Genomic DNA, 20,000 nt, shown 5'->3' with positions numbered 1-20,000 from the left:
TGCATGTGCACGTGTGTGTGTGTGTGTGTGCGCGCGCGCCAAAGAATACTAAAGGAGTGGATCCGAGCTGTGCGTCTGCGCCCAGATGAACAAGGCCGAAGACGCCAAGACAATGAGCCGGTATCATGAGCGCTACATCACCGCGACAACAGAGGCAGTAAAGGCCGGCGCGCTGCTGTAAAACACCGCTCGCTTCTGCAGCGACATCATCGTCCGCGCATCTGCTTAACTGTCACACAGCCGCTCCCGTGAGAGGCTGTCGCCATGCACACACATGCATTTAGGCGGCGTGTGTGTGTGCGTGTGTGTGTGTGTGTGTGTGTGATGCAACACAGAAACATATACGAGTAACGTTCGCCCGCTAAAATCCCCAAAGCAGCCATAAAGACGTGAGACGGATGAAGGCGCTGCTTTGCTCTGTATAATCAGTCAGCCAGACAAGGCGGCGTTCGCACGCGCCGCTCGCCGTTCCAGGACAAATTTATCACGGCGCAATTAGTTTGCAAGGCCTCAACCCGACAGTTCCTTTATTAGTTTACCGATTCCAGCCCCGGCGTGCGCCTTACCTGTAGCGCTAGTCAATAGAGCCTGTTTCCATTAAAAAAAGATGTTGATGTGTGCAATACGGGCTTGTTGCTCCCGACATTAAAGTTTCTCCAAGCCAAGCAGCCTCTCCTTCCACGGGGGCGGGGGGAGTGGGGAGGGGGGGGGGGGGGGTTCTACGCCACACTTGCTTGTCACGGCTCCTCTCTAAATCGGAATTTTATGTATCTGTCCGCAGATCGATGGAGGCGAGTATTTATAATGTGCGAGCACGTCTCTGCAGGAGACGTAAATTCTGGCATCCTTAGAGCTAAAGACGAATTACAGGCTTTCAAGCTGTGTTTTTTTTTGTTTTTTTTTTCCATCTTACGGCCAAAACCTTTAAATTACACCCCTGCCTAAAGGCTGCTTCCCAGCGCGGCTCACATTAATAAAAGATGCAGCTATAAAAAAAAAAAAAAAGGTGCATTTTTTGTTTTTAAGCATTGTGAGACCTGCAAAAAAAAAAAAAAAATCACATCGCAGTGTGATGACTTTTGGAAAATACTGCTAGCAAGATTAAATAACGTCACTTTAGTCAAGTAAAACAAAGCGCCAGTGTGCTTGTTTCGGTGCGTGCGTGACATTCGGATCGTTTTGATCATTTTTCACACGCTGGATTTGAAACAAAAGTGTCGCTGAAACCACTGTATTGATAATAACGACATTACGGGGAGAAAAACTGATTTGGCGTGTTTTTCTTTACTTCAATTCACGTTATTCATGTGAATATTGAGCAATCAGAAGCGATGCTGGATGAAATCAGGGCATTTAAATGATCAAAGGCTCTTAAAACGTTACATGGTCAATATTTTTAAAATGGTTCTGCATCGAATCGCTTAGTATGGACTAAAGTTTGCACTGACAGGACAGATTACATGGCTTTTCCAGGCACGGGACCAAACCCTGAGACAACATAGTTCACAGAAAAAAAACAAAGACCAAGCACTTCCATATGCTTCTTGTGTGCGTGCGCGTGTGAGGTCCGATACGAACCAAAATGTTTGCAAACAGTGCGAGTGTCACAGAAGACGTGTGTCTGATACCTTTCTGCACCCCGCCTGGTTTTCTCGTACAGCGGCCCCGGTGCAGGCAGCCTCCTGCAGCAGTGTAAACAGCAGCGGCGTCCTGCGACCTATAAATCAGTCGCGGCCTCGCGTCAACAGCAGCGGCTGAGCGAAGCGGCTGCGTGTGCGGCCAGATGACTAAAAACCAACCGTTAAAGGAGAGGAAGCACAAAACCGTGGCGCCGCCGTTCATCCGTGGCATTCCTCTGCCTCTCCGTCCCAGAGAGCAAATACAGTGACGTCACGTGAGAAGCACGCAGGACTCAGCCGCTGGAGCACAGGGCAGACCTTTGTTGAAATAAGTTCTGTGAGTCCAGCATCACCGAAGACCTTCAAAACAATCGACACTGTTGCAGAAGACTTGTAGCAACAAAGTAGGAACAGGGACTGAAAGCTGAGATACTTGGACCCACTGATGGTACATATGAAGATGGGCCGAGTCAGATGGGTTTGGTTGGGGTTTTTTTTGCCATCTTGAGCGCCCGGATTGTTTAGAAATCAGAAAAGGGTTCCTTGGAAAGTTGACAACACTTTGCTACTAAACTGTGGCCACAGACACAACTAATGCCATTTTAACTCAAAATTGGACAAAATGGACAAAATGGACAAAATGGACGTGGACTCCAGTCAATTAAATTTTTCTACCGACGACTTGGACCAGGAAAAAAAAATGCGTCCAGTTTGGAAAGGTATGAATTTGCTGATTTTCTATACATTGACAACCGGACGTCGTTAGCATTTTTCGCAACCATTTTTGGCGGTCCCTGCTGGCCAAACGATAGACTGCAGTTTTTTGGCACTTCAGCTCGAAACCCGAACCTTAATAAAGTAAAAATATAGATATAAAAAAAAAATGGGCAATTCCACAAAACGCCCCTTCAAGCGTCTGCCCAGCGTAAAAGCAAACGCTGGCTGGAGTCACTTCCTGTTGTCTGGCTACTACAGACTTTGCGGGCTCGTGAGTCTTCACTATATGTCGCAGCGTATATGTGCGAGCGCACGTCACTCAGTTTATGTGGAGTCAGCACTTGTGCACGGGCACTAAGCTGTAATGAGCAACGAAGGGGCATCAATAAGAGCGACAGGACGGCTTTTAATAATGGCCACCGTCAGCAGCAGTGGCGCAGAGACGGACGGACGGACGGACGGACGGACGGACGTATGGACGGACGTATGGACCGGCGAGGGGGAGAGACGAGGAGTGAGATACGGAAAGAGGCAGCGCGCTGAGATGAGTATTGATGGAGACCCTTGGATAAAGATTATGGAGGAGCGGAGATGGACCGGGGGTAACAAATGGAGACAGAGTGTATCTGGAGTGAACATGGCATAGAGGGGATTAATATCAATCACTGCACTTATCCTTCGTTTGCAGAGTACTGAAGCCTTACCCATAATGCCCCAGGCTGACAAAAAAAAGAAAAAGAGCACAGAGTACAGAGTGGATGGATTGCTGCTCTGGCACATTTCAGAGCAAAGCCCCCCAGCTGTGCGACAACAGTGCTTTACTTCATCACAGTGAGATGCCGGCAGGAGGAGGTGGTGGAGCAGGAGGCGGTGGAGGAGGAGGAGGAGGTGGAGAGGAGTGTTTTTCTGGACGCTGCACACAACAGATAGTTTTCCTCTCAAGTGTGAGTGAATGCGGCTACCAGGTGGCTTTTCTTTGCACACGAAACCCCCGAAGCCAACAAGTGACGTTTCTTAGAAGGCCCGATTTGACGTTTGTTTTCAACATCCAGCTGAACAAAATGGAACACTGTCCATTATTCTGTCTCTTCAAGCAAAATTAAACGTGCAAAAAAAAAAAGGAGATTATTTGAATTATTTTTGCATTCGATTATCATGCAGGCATGCGGATGGAGAGCAACGTGAATTAAATTATGTAAAACCCTTAATATCAGATCTGATAATCAGTCGAGCCAATTATTGGCTAAATTCCACATGGAATGAAGCCGTCCGAGAACTTTGGACACCTATTTTTCCTTCCGTCCTCCTCACGAACAAACTCTCGCTGCTCGATGAAAAATATGAAAGTTTGCAACTCAGCCGTCAAGCGTGGTTACGCGCAGACTGGAATTAGCACTTTGACGGACGTTAATGACACAGCGCGGTGTGATGAAGTGAAGTCGGCCAGACTGCGCCGGTCCCAACCCACAGTCTGATGCCGGAAAACGGCTCGGCTCTGCAGAATCAGGGAAGGAAAAAAAGAAAAGAAAGAAAACTGAGCCAATCAGGACCTGTTGCAGTTCATCAGCAGAATTGAATTGCGTGAAATACAAGCCGTCTATTGTTAGTCGGCCGCCAAGCTCTTCCCGGAAAACTGAAATATTTATATTGACGCTTGGGGAGAAAACGAAGGGAACGGATAAGAGCGTTTTTAATTAGGCCAAAGCGAATGAAGTTTTCACGTGGCGTGGCGCACAATAAGGAATAGCCGACCATTAAGGGATGAATTGTGCGTCTGTTATTACCTTGGTTGAAAAAAATAAATAAATAAATAGAGTCATTGCACAGCATTCTAATTGACACTCAGCGCCGTGAGGGTGAAACTCTCTCCCGTGTGTCTGGTTTGGTGTTTTTAATGAAATTCACGGTCGCCTGGACAGAGACTGAGAGGAAGACGCAGCGCCGTCGTCCGTCTCCCTTAGAACCTGGAAATGTGTTGTTTGGGGATTGGTTTAAACTTCCGCCGCTAACGAGCCACGGCGGAGTGATCGATGGAGCGTTAATTCTGCAAAGGAATTGAACTACGGGCCTGGGAAACATTAGTTTCAGCGGCGTGACGCGACTTCTCATCCATCTGCTCCATCGCCGTCCCTCCCTTCCGGCTCTTTGTCTGTCCGAGCCGCCACCTCGGCCGGCCATTACTCAGCCGCCGCGTCCCGCCTCCCGGGATCTATCAATCCATCGTTTCCTCCCACTTCCTCCTGCTCGTCCGCTTCCACGCCAACAACAAGGTTTGGTCTTATCACGCAGGTTCTTCTTCCTCCTCCAGTTCACAAAGAAATCTTGCTAATCTTCACTCGGGTATATTATAATAATGTGTTTTATATTCTTACCTCAATGGAAGCACAAAAAACAGAACCCTGGAACCCTGAGATATAAGAGATGGACGGATGGACGGATGTACAAAATAACGATTGAAAAAAAAAAAAAAGTCAAACTAGTTGAATCTATAGATGAATCTATAGATGAATCTATGTGGAGTAATTCATTTCACCATAGCGAGCACATGGAGATCCAGATGCTGCTGACGTGGCTGCAGAGGTGACAAATGCGTCCGGTGACTTTCCTGCCGCCCAGGCCCTGGACAAATATTTACATTTTCAATTAAGACCGCTTCACGGCGGTGCGTTGCAACGACTCCCCCCCCCGTCACTTTTCCATGTATAGGCCACCCGAGTATCGAAGTCCGGTGGCCGTCCGAGCCTTTTGATTTATGACCAAACACTCTGAAAACTAATCTCATTTCCATCGGGCCGCAGCTGCTGGGCTCAGCTCCAATTAGCAAATATTAGCATCCGCCGCTGCTCTCCAGTAGGACGCTGAACACGGCAAACACTTCCGATGCTGAACGTAAGCATGCCGGTATTGCTGCCGATGACGCCCCGCCGAGCACTTTAAGCAGGGTTTTTCAACTCTGGGTTCTTGATGGCGGGTGTTGGTTGGTTGGTTGGTGGTTGGTTCTTGGTGTTTACCTGCGTACAAATGTTTATGTTGCCACAAAGTTTTGATACAACAATCACAGTAAAACAAACAAAGAAAAAAAGAGATGGAGTAACCATCCAGTCAACACACAATTTATAACTGAACCAACATTATCCACCCTGTTCTGAGTCCACACCAGGCCTTGCATGAATAACGGGAGCATTTGGCCTGTTTTTGTTTTGGGGGGCATGTTGCTGAAGCTGTAAATTTCGCTCCGCCTGCTTGTTTATGCAGCCACACGGACAGCGCGACAGTTCGCCGAGGTCCGCAAGGACATTTTAGTGAACGCTACGGCTGTCACTAGCTGAAAATGGCACGGAGGAGGAGACGGAATATTTTTTGCAAGTAATCAAGGGGAAAAATGAAACAGCCGTTCTTGACAGAAAACAACATCAAAATGCAGATTTATCACAAAATGTGTTGTACCTCCATCTCCTAACCCCCTTGTCGAAATTTTAGAAAAATAATTTTTATTTTTTGCGGAAAAACCGTGATGGAAACGCAGCGAGTGACTTGGTAGCGCTTAGCTAGCGCTAACTGCTACTGTTTCAAGAGCAGCGGCTGACGGGAATTAATTTGGACACATCTTTCCATAAAACTGTTGCTCTTTTTTAGAGTAAATATGACTTGATCTTGCAACAGTGAGTCAAGTCGAAGCGTGAGCCTCTTCTTCCTCTTCCTCTTCCTCTTCCTCTTCCTCGTGGCTTTCCGTGTCAATGCGTGACAAATAGCAACAGAAGCACAGCTCCCGGACAGCCGCCGAGTAAAATGACGCTTAACGATGCTGTAATGTAGATGAAGCGGTAACCCCGCATCAGTATTTTTTACATCATTCTTTCCCTTCCGCTGCTGCTGCCGCCGCCGCCGCCGCCCTCTCATCTCGCTTTCCCATCAGCCCGCCGCTCACGGCGCCGCTCATCGCTCACCGCCTCGCGTCGCACGCCGTTTCATTCCCGCCGTGTCACTCCCTCCTCCCCCACAACTTGTTATTCGCGGCGCCATCTGCCCGGCCAGCCAGTGCAATTCCTCAGATGGTGACTGCGGCGCCACGCCCTCCCGAATCCCTTGCCGCTGCTTGGCATGTGCATCGCTAAAAACTAAGCCGTGCACCCCAGAGGGGAATGTTTCCACGATCTTTATCCTTGTTAAGAAAAGGAGAAGCAAGAGTTGGAAGACGACTGGGCAAGGAGCACTCAACACTCTTTAGTGTTCTAAGTGAATAACTAACTAGGACCAAAAGAAAGGGCCAAAGGACCAAAGAGAGAACTACGCTGTCCGCTGAGAAAAGCTCAGTCTTGTGCTGTTGTTTTTTTGGTGGCAGCATCCACGCTAATCTCTGCGACAGGTGCCATTGTTTGCAACTCCAATCAGTTTGCTCCCCCTGAGCTTCTTCTGCGCTTTTATTATATAGAGCAGCGTCATGTGATTCCTGCCTCTTTATTATTATATGAATGTTTTGTTTTGTTTTTTTTTTATTGCACTTTACATTAAGAAATCTCAAAGTGCTACGAGAAGCATAAAAGCTAATGTAGACAAAAAGCAAAGAGACATAAAAAAAAAAAACATAAAACCTAATGTAAGACATAATTAGCAAAAACACACAGGCAACCCAGCAATGGACATCAAAAGGCTCAGGAAAGGCCTTTGTGAAAAGCAAAGTCTTTCGGCTATTAGGACTGTGATTGGATGTGGGATCCAATCAAGACCGACTGGAAACGTCTGTCGGAGGTTTCCCAGACAGATGAGGCAGATTTTGGAGATGAAAACCAGTGATCCAGTTGCGGAGTAGGTTTTACTAGAAAATCGATATTTCCACACTGTGGCTCGCAGTCAGAATGAAAACCCAAACGCTTGTTCCTATTTTCCTGTCCCGTAACACAATAACGCAGCCCTGCAAACCGCAGCGAGCACATTTGTTTTGATTGAGACAAAACACAACAAGTTGCTCGTGTCGTCCCATTTATCTATCTGTCTTCCCCCGCCTCCCCTCCCTCCACCTGCCCCGCCCACCTCCACTGCGTCCGCCCATTCATCTTCTCTGTGTGGTGTTAAATACGCACCAGTGGCAAAAGCCGCGGTTGCCTTCAATGGGCTGCCGGGCGTGTGGAGGCTGACGTGTGTGTGTGTGTGTGTGTGTGTGTGTGTGTGTGTGTGTGTGTGTGTGTGAGGTCGTGCACTCTTTATCACATTATCAAGTGCCAGTATGACGAGTGTTTGCTGCCAGGGTTTCATAACCAAATGTGTTTGTGTTTACCGGCCTTATTGCCTTCCCAGGTTCTTTACCAGGGTTCAATCTGAGTTTATGGCTCAGCGGAACAACGCTGTGTGTGTGTGTGTGTGTGTGTGTGTGTGTGTGTGTGTGTGTGTGTGTGTGTGTGTCTTATTGCTGCATATGACACACTTTGCGTGAGCGCTATATTAAGGCTGCCTAAGTTTGTGTGTGTGTGTGTGTGTGTGTGTGTGTGCATGTGCATGTGTGTGTGTGTGTGTGTGTGTGTGTGTGTGTGTGTGTGTGTGTGTGTGCATGTGCATGTGTGTGTGCCCGCCTCCAATCAGGCCCCTAACTTGATTCTCTGTCCTCGGAGGAAGCAGGATATTATACGGCTGAAGGCTAAAAAAGGGAATTTAGTCTGATCGGATGCCACCGAGTTGACAATATTTGTTAATGCTGATCTAGAGGGGGGGGGGGGACCGCAGCAGTTCAGCTTCAGGTCACAGCGAGAGCAGCTTCCAAAGGCTTTCAAGATCCTGCCACCTCATAAAGCCGCTGCGCCAGACGCATTCTTTCCCATATCTTTTAGATTTGTTTCACTTATCCGCCACTTAAAGAGGCCATTGGAGATGTTTGTGCACGGGAGGCAGAGCCCGCAGCCAGACGCAGCAAGAAGCCAACGGCAGCAGCGAGGCGTGGCCTCTGCATCGGGTCCTCGGCGCTCGGCCGTTTTGAAGAAGTATCCAATCAGAAAGTTTGAGCTTTTTTTCCAAACTTCTGCAGCCTTTAAAACGAGACCACGTGTTCACGTTGGGCGCAGCAGGGGCCGTGCACGCCAGTGTGCACGTGGGGCCAAAGAACCCACCCCCCCCCCTACCCCTCCCCCCCCGATCGTCCAACTGCTGTGAGCTCCAGCGTCACCGACCATTTGTTCCCTTGCACTTTGCAATAATGCGAACGACATTAAATGACTCATGAGGTTGCAGGGGGAAAAAAGCAAAAACCCGGCTGAGCAGCCAGAGTGTTTAGGTCCAATGTTTTCTTCTTCTGTCCCGGCCACCGGCCGCGCCTGCGATTGGCTTTCACCACAAGACTGAGTCACACAAAACTACGCAAGTGTTGATTTTTCACCCCTTCCTCCCCCCCACCCGCGACCCTGGAGTTATGTAGGTGAGCGAAGCAAGAGAAACAACCCGACGCTAATGTCACAAATGGGACCACAGGCGCACACTGAGCACGGCGGGGGGGGGCTCGATGGCCCCTGCTAGTTTTTCATCACGCCGGCCGACTGCACTACACGGCAGCATGGTAACTCATCCAGCCCAAGTCTGCATTATTTATGCTTTCTCCTTTTTGCAATAAAAATTTTGCCGGAAAAGTAATCACAAGCACAAACACCAGCAACACCTTCCAGCAGCAGCGGCAGCAGCAGCAGCAGCAGCAGCAGCAGCAGCAGCAGCAAGTAGTGCCTCCATCAGCAGTGCAGACATGACTCCAACACACACACACACACACACACACACACACACACACACACAGAGTGAGAAACGATGACACCCTGACACATTGAGGAATACTGTATCCGCTGCCCATGCAGGCTAAAGGCCAGAGTCTCCTCTGAGGACGATCTGTCAGCTGACATGGGCCGGGCTCCAGTGCGTGCTCATCCATGCTTAATTACTCCGGAGCATCATCATTCTTCTTCTTCTTCTGCGTGTGTGTATTTATCCACAGTAGTAGTAGCGGCGGCGATGATGGAGCGGCTCTGTCTGAGCGGGTTGAAGGGGTTTTCTTCAGACTGCGTTTCGACGCGCCGGGGCTGCGACCCATGTCAAAGGTGAGAGAGGCCGTGCTGAGTGTAGGAAGCACCGCGAACAGGAAGCGGCCTGCGCTAACTTGAAAGAAGTCATTTTTCATTTTGAATTTAGAACACCGGCCAGTTTCTCCTCAGTGTTACAAAAATGATCCACTCTCAGTGACCACTTTGGGCCAACGCATGTGCTGGTAGGACAGCGTTGACTGTTCAACAGTGCCACCTAGAGTTCCAGGCAAGTCACGAACAGCAGTGAAGCCTCTGTTGTCTTCAAATATCCACTGGTGAAAAACAACAGCAGCAAAGTTGAAGTGAGGAAAGTTTTTGTGCCACTCCAGAGAGACGCAGGAGGGAGAGAGTTGGACTCTGCACTGCCGTCCCACTGCAAGAAGGATCGCACTGACGCAACTGTGTGTGCGAGTGTGTGTGTGTGTGTGTGTGTGTGTGTGTGAGTGAGTTTCAAACCTACTGTGGACCATTTCTGGCTCAGGAACAACGACCTTGTCAAGACTGTTTGTGCACTTGGGCCAAATCCTGCTCCTTATAAAAGTCAATACTGTGTCATTGTACGAGCAAACGTGTGTGTGTGTGTGTGTGTGTGTGTGTGTGTGTGTGTGTGTGTGTGTGTGTGTGTGTGTATGTAGCTTCCAGGCAACTCAAGGATCGGCATTGCCATTGATCACCGTCATGATTCATGATCAGCCGTCAGGTTGCGACACTCACACTAATGCAGACACGCAACAAAAAAAAAAGCAATAACAAAAAAAAAAAAACAGACACGCAGCAAAAACTTTAGTCGCTCACGCACACCCGAAGCATTTACTCATAATTTAGCCCGGCGGTGCAATAAATCATCATGTAGATCTATAAAGCGGCAGATTCGATCCATCACCAGCGGATTATTTTCCCCAACACACCCAAAGTTGCGTGCCGGGTTCCCAGAGTGAGAGCAGAGAAATGAAATTAAGACGCAGCTAAACCCTCCTCTCATTAAAAAAGCTTAGCAAACCCAATCCAGAAAGAATGCGTGCATGGTTTTCTTTCTCGGTAAAGTATCAAATAAGTGATTCCTGCACTTAGGCCCAGAACTTGGCGGTGACAAAAACAAGATCTGGGTTTATTTTCACATGCGGGTTGTGAAATTCTGTTGGTTCAAAAAGGGAGAAAGAAGGCTGCACGTCCACAGGGTATCCCAGAAATAAAGAGCGCTCTCTCTCTCTGCCCCCCCCCCACCCCCTCTCTCTCTCACACACACGCACACACACACACACACACACACACACACACACACACACACACACACACACACACACACACACACACACACACACACACACACACACACTCTTTGAAAGGACTTCCATCAAGGCGTCCCATGTTTTGCCTCTGTGTATTAGTGCGATATTGGCCATTTACTGCTGTGATGGGGAGCCGTCCTGCAGGCGGGCTGAGACACAGATGGCCTGCTCACCTCTCGGTGATGGTCTGTGACTGCTGTGATTGCTGTGTGGTCTCTGCTAGGCCCAGGCTCTTTTTTTTTTTTTTTCTTTCCTCACACTTCAATCTTCCCTCTGCTCTTCACTTTTCCAGTCTCCACTCTCTCGCTCGCTCCGTCCTTTGATGATGTACGAGCGACAAAACAAAAAATAAAAGAAAGGGGAAAAAAAAAACGGATGTGAATTAATCGTACCTCAATATGAGAAACATTCTTATTGCATTGGTAGGGAATCGATAGCGTCTGATGCCAGATGGAACCTGTGCTTCGTTTTGTTTTGTTTTTTTTCTTTTTGGACAATGAAATGGACACGCAGCAGAGTGAGGCGACGCAAAAACACGATGATTTCAACCTCGGCTGTCACGAGAGGTTAAAGACAGGAAGCTGCTGGCCCAGTTGGCCGGCTCGTCCTGGTCAAATAAATAAAATAAATGATGTGGCGGCTGACGAGACCTCTGAGGCGATAAACAGTCGGTCTCTTGTTTTCACAGGAGCACCGCACCTAGTCCACGCCTGCATATCTGCCTTTCCTGTTCTGAATGAGCAGGACGTGGCACAAACATTGGAGTTCGTCGACATCTGTAATTGGAATTGAGCACAAAAGTCTCGGCCAACTTGCATTTCTATCAAGTTTTTATTTTTGGATGCATTAGAAATTAGGCCATCATCACTGTTTTTCTTTGTGTTTTCATCAGGATTCATTTAGAATTCTACAGTTCTGCAGACATAAAAAAAAAAATGAGCCAAAAAAAAACAGCAATCAAATCTGATCCCAGTTGGCCGCTCTGTGAGCTCTCTGCCGCAGCCTCATCCTTCCAATCAGAACCTCATGGCTCAGAACAAGAAGAAGGCGACTGGGACGGGTTCACCATTCTTTCTAATCCAAAACATCATAATCCACCTTTTCAATGTTGTGACTGTCTGGATGACTAATAATGAAAGGCAGGAAGGAAGGAAGGGAGGGAGCGATGTTGTGCTGTCTGCTGCACTGTCTGGTCACTGGACCTGCAGAGTAACCATTGGAAATGTGCACTTCTGCCTTCCGGACAATTCCGGACACTTCCTGCCGTCCAATTCTTTCCAGCAACCTTTGTCCTCAATTTTATTTTGGCGGGTTCACTACTTTTTTTTGTGTGCCCGCCGCCCCTGGACGGAGCCACCTCGATCTTTGCCCTCGCCTGACCTCTTTCTCTCTCTCTCTTCATCACACACACACACACACACACACACACACACACACACACACACACACACACACACACACACACACACACACACACACACACACACACACACAAATGCTTCACCCTGCGTGACCATTGTGTCTCATCCACAGGCCCAGTTTTCAGTGTCTGTCACCGTGTGTAATGATTGGTAGATGCAGATGGGAGCTCCGCCCCCATTGATTGCGGTTGACGGTTAAAAAGTGCGGCATAATTCCCATCGATCGTGCAGAAGGGAAAAAAGGTGTCATCTGCATCGATGTGCAATAAAAAGCCTGGCAGCAAAGCAAAACGAACGAGCGCCTTGGCGACGGAAACCTTCGATGCCCCCACACACACACACACACACACACACACACACACACACACACACACACACACACACACACACACACACACACACACACACACACACACTCGTGATCAGGATCAGAGATGTGCATGGCGGTGGAGCAAAGGCAGTCTCACAGGAATCTGAAGAGATTCCAATAAGAGTGAAATGCCATTCAAATTTCAACCGTGTGGCATCTGTGTTGGGGAAGAGTTTGGCTTTTAACTGGAGCTTCTTCGCAGGCATTCAGCCTCAGTGGTGATTGAGGCTTCCGCAGGGTCGACATCCCTGGAAAACATCACAGCCAAAACGTCCCCTGCCGCAAAAACACCTTCTTTTTTTTTCCTACAGCGAAACTCTCGAACGTCCGCCTTTCTTCCATTCTGAAACATTTCTGCCCGACACAAAAGTATGGGGGGGGTGGGGGGGGTGTCACATGTGTCCCCCGGGCGACTGCTCTCATATTGATCACAGACTAAAATAGGCTGTTCAAACATCGCGCCTGTGGCGCCGAGGAACAATATCAGCGCCGCCTTGTCATTTAACAAGCCCCCCCCCCCCCCCCCCCAACTCATTTCTTTTCTCAAGGTGCAGACCGCCGAATAAAATCCTTCGCTTTGTGCTTTATACAAAAGAGGCTAAATTTAGGGCCTCCGCTGGGACGGAGAAACCTGGGAGGACTCCACTGCTGGCTGACTGACTGACTTTTTCACATTTTTCTCCAAATTTTGCAGCAGCAGTGGCGACGGCGAGTTCCATCTTGCACCGTGCGGACGTTTACTTTGCAGCACAAACACAAGTGATCACGTATATCCTGATGAAACAGTTCCAACGATAAAATGCGGCCACACTCCAAAAAAAAAAAAAGTTCTAAAAGTTTTCCTCTCATCAGCAAAGTTCCATCACAAGAAAATGTCTTTCGTCTTTCTCCTACCAGCTGTCATGTCAGAACAAGGATGGAGAAATCCAGCACAGATACACATTCTGGGCTACTGTAGATGTGTGTTACAAGAGAATAGAAATCCAGCAACACTACAAAACCCAACATGTAGCTTTCTATTCTGCTCCATTATCTATTCTGTGCCTGTGTGGACAGTTTCATTCCACTTAGGTCCCTGCCCACCTCTGACGTTGGCAGCTGTGCAAGTTTCTTACACCGGTGTGTGTGTGTGTGTGTGTGTGTGTGTGTGACCAGTGTTCCTGCTTATAATTCTCTCAGTCCCCTCCGGTGTTTGACCTGACTTTTCTGTTCTGTCGAGGGTTTTATGTGAGCAGGAATATAATTCTGCTCCCTTCTCACACACACACACACACACACACACACACACACACACACACACACACACACACACCTTTCGGGAACAACAGCCATCGGGGTGAGTGGTCCATCACTCACTCTCACATCAGGTATTCAACTACACTATGTCAATGTCACATTGTCAATGGCTGAGCATCCGTGTGTGTGTGTCTGTTGTGTGCGCGTGCATGCATGCATGTGAATGAGTGGTGGTGTGGCGTAGCAGGGGCAGGAAAACATAAATCTCAGAGACAAAACATGGAGGCTTGTGGGCTGGAGACGATCTGAACTACTCCCCACAGAAAGCTTCTGCCGCTGCTTCCGCTGCGATCACCAGCAGCCGCCCAGAAAGAATGACCCCAAAACTCTCATCCGTCCACCACCTATCAGCCACCTGGGCTGTGTAATCCATCCCAAACCTGTTGGCGCTGCACTTTTGTTCCCACGCAGAGGCACTGTGGAAATACTACACAGCTAAAATGTGTGTGTGTGTGTGTGTGTGTGTGTGTGTGTGTGTGTGTGTTTTGTTTTATGATGCCTGCTGTGACTTGGCGGCGAAATTAAAGGCGATCAAGGCGAGATGATGATGATGATGCTGATGATGATGATGATGATGATGATGATGATGATGATGATGATGATGATGATGATGATGATGATGACAAGGTCCCCCAGCTGCACTGACGGAGCCAGGGAGAAAATGAAGCCGTTGGGAATGTGTCCGGTGGTGAGGGTGTGAGGTGGCTGCAGGCCTGATGGAGGGAGAGCGGTACGCTACTGTCCCCTGTTGTGGAGAAGCAGCAACAGCAGCAGCAGCAGCAGCAGCAGCAGCAGCAGCAGCAGCAGCAGCAGCAGCAGCAGCAGCGACGTGCTCTTTGATACAGATTGGGAAGAACTTTGTGCTGTGACCAAAGCAGTGACTGCTTATTATTTTTCAGCTACAGAATATTCACATGAAGATTTTATCATGCAAATTAAGTGCAGGACAATGATTTCCAGCTGCTCTCAGTTGCTCTCAGTTGCTACCACAGACGACTTTTGATCACAACACTGACTGTTGGATGAGCTTCTCACTATGCCGACCAACTAGAATTTCATAGTTGGAACATTCTGACTGGTCTCCTTTAACCACCAGCAGTCGACAAACCGGTTGGAAAAAACGAGAAAATTCAAACGTCTTCAATTCAAGAGAATTGCCTCTTTTTGTGGGTGCCAGCTTGTTTTTGAATTATGTTCCGTCGTTGATTCTGGCTGCAGTGGGTGTTTTGTGTTTTGCAGCGGCGGCAAACTGAAGCTGCGTCTCTCCTGCTGCATTCTGCAGCATCAGGAGTTCCTCAATCAATGTGCCATTCATTCCCCAAGCTGTCCTGCCTCTGTGTGTGTGTGTGTATGTGTGCGCGTGTGTGTGTTGCACTCACATGAGCAACGTAATAGACAGACACGTCTCAATCTAGCCTAAGAAAAAAAAAAGAGAAAGTGGGACGGGCGTGTTCGAGCTGAAGCTGTGGGCTCAACTTTGAGTGTGGGACGGCTGTGAATGAGGAGCCGTCGGCTCTCGGCTTTGCGTCTCCTGAGGCTTCTGCGGGAGGTGCGACGGAGTTTTGGACGAGCCAAGACGAGCCAATGGGTGCCAAGCTGACTGCGTGCTGCTGCCACTACTACCTGTTCCACAGCAGGGATGAGAAGAACGCAATTTTGCGGTGAGACAAACGCCACAAAAGACAACACCGACCCAGACGTTACTCTCAATGACCCCGACCCACTGTTCCACCCTCGTCCCCAGCGTGCGCGGCTCCAGGGCTCCCAGGCAGCCGCCGGTGGCGTCCGGCGACTCCAGCGACACCGAGACCACAGACGGCGAGAACGTGTTCAGGCCCCAGAGCTCCAGGGAGAAACTCTGGAGCCACAAGCTGGGCGCCGCCAAGCCCAGAGCCCAGGGCGGCAACAGACCCGGCGAATCTCCCACCAGACAGGGGCTGGACAGGGAGCTGCAGACCTTCATCAGCCTGAGAGACAAGACCGACAAGGCCACAGAGGTGAGAGTCCCACACCATAGCTGCTGTTCTGGCGGAGTTCAGAGGGTGCGAGGAGAAAGGTTGAGCAGATGAGCTTTAAGCCTCCGAGGTGAAGAAAGAGGAGCGCAGACGCCGCAGTAATTAAATAGTTCTGCACTGGAAGGGCTTATTTTAATCCTCTGCCTTGGCGGTAACCATGGCAACATGATGCCCTCATGAGTTTCATGCCATTGGTTTTTGACAACCGTTATACTTTTCACAGAGCGTTAATTAATCTGACTTGATGATGATGTTTTGTTTCGGTCTCCATGGATGAACTCATGTCCAGAGAGTGACCGGCTGAGTGAAGAACAATCTGGGATGTTTTTGTTTTAATATAGAATTTATAGTGATATTTGAATTTGGTACAATGTGAATGCACAGAGGGATAAAAATGGTGTTTTTAACCCCCCCGCCCCCCCCGGCAGCATCCAGCACGTACTCGCTGTTCTGTTGGTGCTTGGTTTTTTTGTCTGTTTGTGTTTTTGCTGATCCTGAGCTTCAGATGAGTATCGCAGCCTCACGTGCCGCCTTCACCCAGTCCTTTCAGCTCTTTGAAAACAGCCAGTAAGTGAAGACACCGTGTTGGTGGTTAAAGCAGTGGCATCCTACAAATTCACTTTGGCTTTCAAGCCGTTTTCCTCGAGCTCCAAAAATAATCACACATTTTTCATCCAGGATTCTGGTAATTATCCAAAAACCTCCACATATCACAAACGAAGAATATTTAGCCCTCTGTTTGCAGCTTCTCACGACCCACCCCTCCCAAAAAGACAACTAGTTTTTCTAGTTGTCTCCATAACTGTCTCACAGGAGTCAAAACTCAAAGTTGTTTTTTTGTTTTGTTTTGGAGGCTGGTCGTTGCTCGCCCGGCTTCCGTTGATCCGTTTCCCCACAGTTGGCCGTTTGTTCTTCCCAGTCGGCCGGTATAGAACTTTTGGACCAGTATATCTATGTCCAGAACTGTAAGTGGATTTGTTCATGTACCAAACGGAGATGCAACTAATTGGTCACCCGTTTAAGCTGCAGCTCTCTAATGTTATTATCCAATAAGGAGAGAGAAAACAAGCGCACACACACACACACACACACACACACACACACACACACACACACACACACACACACACACACACACACACACACACACACACAGGTGACCATGAAAGGCGACTTTGACTTTCATGCCAGATTCCTTCTCTGTAAATACGCCCAACCTGGATTAGAGACTAAGTGAATTTTCAAAGCACCTGGTCAAAAGGTCGGCGGCCGCTCAACTGAGTGTTGTTTTGTTTGTTGCTGAAGAAGATGATCGCAATCGTTCAGATTAAAATTTGTTGTTTCAATAGAAGCCGACACTCAAACGCAGAACTGCAGTCGTGCAACACACAACCTTAGCGTAGTTAGTGTACATGGGGCGGCTGGATGGATCATACTAGAAATAAAGGACAGAAGCTCGGTGTAAACACTGCAGCCAAACGTGACGGTCAATCTTCTTGTTGAGAGCAGCCGGGCCGCGGCACAGCAACACTGACAACACTGAGGTCATAGTGGCATTAAAGGGGATGTAGGTCAAGAGTGTTGCTGTTCATTTAAAAAGGAGTTCTGCACTATAATCATGTTTGCTTAATTAGTCGGTCAAACAGGTCCCGCGTGTCACGTGTGGTTGTTGTTCTGTTTGTGTGTGTGTGTGTGTGTTCCTGCAGGAGTGGGAGAAGCTGAATTATGACATTTACACTCTGCGCTACACCCGGCGGGAAGTGCGATCCCGATGGAAGAAGATCCTGCTGCAGCTGGGTGCCGTACAGCTTCTGCATTTTCAAACTTTTTCTCTTTTCTCAGCAAACAAACAAACAAACAAACAAACAAAAAAACTCGACGCGTATCATTCACCACCACCGTGCAGGTTATCAGAACGAGGTGGACGCCCTGCTGGCGGTGAACAAACACAGCCGCTTCAGTCGAGAGCAGCAGCACCTGAGCAAAGGCAGGGAGCAGTTCCAGCAGCTGCTGCAGAACACGTCACTGTTTCCCCCAGAGAGCGGACAACCCAGCAGATACCTCTACGTCATGGTACACACACACACACACACACACACACACACATACACACACCCTGAGGTCTCCTCTGCAAAGTTTGTGCATCACGTCAGATGAAGGTGAGCTCCAGCTCTGACCTACTTTTGCCTGCGTTGTTTGGAAGTTTTCACTCAGCACTTGCAGCAACATGCGAGCACAACAGTTTCATTCTTTTCACTGTTTCACTAAAGTACGGCAGGGCTGCCGCTCATCTCTCATCTTCCATTTGCAACAAAATCGCTGATACTCCTGTTATTTTTCTTTACATTTGTTGTATTTCACTTTTTTTTTTCCCATCTCTCTTACCTCTTTTCTCAACTGCACTTCACTTGGCCTTCTTCCTCATCTTCCTCCACCTTCCTCTCAGGAGAGACTGGTGTCTCTGGACAGCGCTGAGGATTTTGTCCGACTGGCCAAAGAGAAATATCCCAAGAAGGCAGGCTGACAGACAGAGACAGAGGAGCACACGTCTTAGAAATCATTTGTAAATACTTATACATACCGGTTTACTCTCAGTAAAGTACCAGTACCATTACCAGCGTTTTCATTAATAGGCGTCCAAGCAGCAACTGCATCAAGAACACGGACTTATTAGCATAATGATGATTAACACACAAAAGATGCGGTTTTTCGGGTCTCACCAAGCGTTAAAATGAAGCTTTTGTTCATTCTGTCCAAAACACTGAGGTCAAAGTTGACTAACTGCGCAGGCGCACTGCAAGGTATTTGGCTGTATTCTCAGTCTTTGCCAGGAGATGGCGCCCTTGTATCACACATGAGATCCCTTTGGGACGCCAGTCCATTAAACGGACTTTATCGTATAACCAGTTTGTCGCATCTATGAACTGTTTTTTTTTTTTTTCCATATATCACATCGCAGCCTTAGGGGACTCGACGCAGTCGTGCCTGGACGCGCCCGACGCTGCTTGCAGCTTTAACTGTTATGTTGAACTGCATTACGTTCACTGACACTGAGAATCAACATGTATATTTTCAAAATCCACACAGATTTTTGTCATTGATTGTCCTTGAGTTGAAATTGCATTCCTATTTACCCTTGCTTTAACCAGCGCTATGATAGGCACACTGATTTTCTTCCAGTATAGCAAGTATATATATATATATATTCATTATACAAAAAAAGAAAAGAAATGTGTGTTTCCAACACAATCATTTGTGGTTGTATTTTTTTTTTTTTCTTCCAAAGTCATACAAAAAAAACTGTATATTTATTGCACAATGATAAATGTAATCCAGTGAACATCTTAATGTTATATCAAAGTTCTGTGATTATTAGTCACACTGAATCCGTTCTGACTTGTTTATTTACTTAACTTAACTTAATGGACTTGACCAACAGGGGGAAGTATTTGCTTGTATCGTCATTCACCGTGTACAATTTGAAAAGAGAGAATAAAGTCCTCTGTTCTTTGAACGTTGCCGCATGACAAATTGGGCAACGGTGCATCACAATAGTTCGTCATGACGGTGTTTCTTTTATTTCTAAAATATTTAAAACACATCAAAGATTCGGTGGGATGAGGAGAAGGAAGAGGAGGAGGAGGAGGAGGAGGAGGAGGACCTTCCTGTCATCAAGATGCGTTAGCAGGAAGTAGACGATAAGGTCTCAGCTTGGCTTCCCCTCCTCACTGCCGCCCATCTGGGACGCTGCAGCGTCCTCGGCTTCAAAGGTTGGAGGGCCGACACACATTCATACAAACGGGAACAAGGCCCAGTTGACTTTGACCCAGATATAGTTCATTCCGAGGCCCCTTCTCTCCAGTTGGGGAACCAGATGTGGGAGCAGGAGGGGGAGGGGCCGGGGAGGTCCTGGACCGACTGTCTGGCAGCTCGGCCAGGCATTGTGCTGCTTCCACCTTTTTCTCATTATACAACTCTTCCCCCCACCCCTCCGCACCAACCTTCTCCTTCTCGGTGCAGTTTGAGAGCAAATAATGCTGACATCACTCTCCAGACTCTGGCTGAAATTTCCTTCCGTCCCCGGAGAAAGTTTTGACAGGAGTCGGGGAATGATTAAGATGCTGACGTCTGAGATGGCCGGGAGTGAAACTTAAGAAATGAACAGATTTTCTACTGTTGGTGGTTGTTCTGCCTGCATGCAGAAGCAATAAAATCATC

The 20,000-nt window shown here is 48.2% G+C and overlaps 2 protein-coding genes across 2 annotated transcripts in view; one reads left to right on the top strand and one right to left on the bottom strand.

Moving 5' to 3' along the window:
• Positions 1-20,000, bottom strand: part of LOC142897632 (partitioning defective 3 homolog B-like) — a 213,101-nt gene that overhangs the window by 170,764 nt on the left and 22,337 nt on the right. Inside the window, exon 2 of the mRNA XM_076040092.1 lies at positions 18,168-18,302. The gene's annotated coding sequence lies outside the window, so the exon portion shown is untranslated. The remainder of the gene's footprint in view (positions 1-18,167; positions 18,303-20,000) is intronic.
• LOC142897633 (melanoregulin) lies at positions 15,242-18,435 on the top strand. The gene is made up of 5 exons (XM_076040104.1): positions 15,242-15,428; positions 15,512-15,764; positions 17,489-17,579; positions 17,689-17,855; positions 18,229-18,435. The coding sequence occupies exons 1-5, from the start codon at positions 15,352-15,354 to the stop codon at positions 18,304-18,306; spliced, it is 666 nt and encodes a 221-aa protein (XP_075896219.1). The 5' UTR covers positions 15,242-15,351; the 3' UTR covers positions 18,307-18,435.

Source organism: Nelusetta ayraudi, unplaced genomic scaffold (genome assembly GCF_046127955.1).
Source record: "Nelusetta ayraudi isolate G7.1 ecotype Tasmania unplaced genomic scaffold, CSIRO-AGI_Nayr_v1 ptg000060l, whole genome shotgun sequence".
In the NCBI taxonomy this organism is placed as follows: domain Eukaryota; kingdom Metazoa; phylum Chordata; class Actinopteri; order Tetraodontiformes; family Monacanthidae; genus Nelusetta; species Nelusetta ayraudi.
Note: the sequence above shows the minus strand (reverse complement) of the source record. Positions and strands in the feature narration are given on the sequence as shown.

Coding starts and splice junctions, on each gene's coding strand:
- LOC142897633 (XM_076040104.1), top strand. CDS start 15,352: ATGGGTGCCAAGCTGACTGCGTGCTGCTGCCACTACTACCTGTTCCAC. Junction 15,429..15,511: donor GAGAAGAACGCAATTTTGCG/GTGAGACAAACG, acceptor CCTCGTCCCCAG/CGTGCGCGGCTCCAGGGCTC. Junction 15,765..17,488: donor AGACCGACAAGGCCACAGAG/GTGAGAGTCCCA, acceptor GTGTTCCTGCAG/GAGTGGGAGAAGCTGAATTA.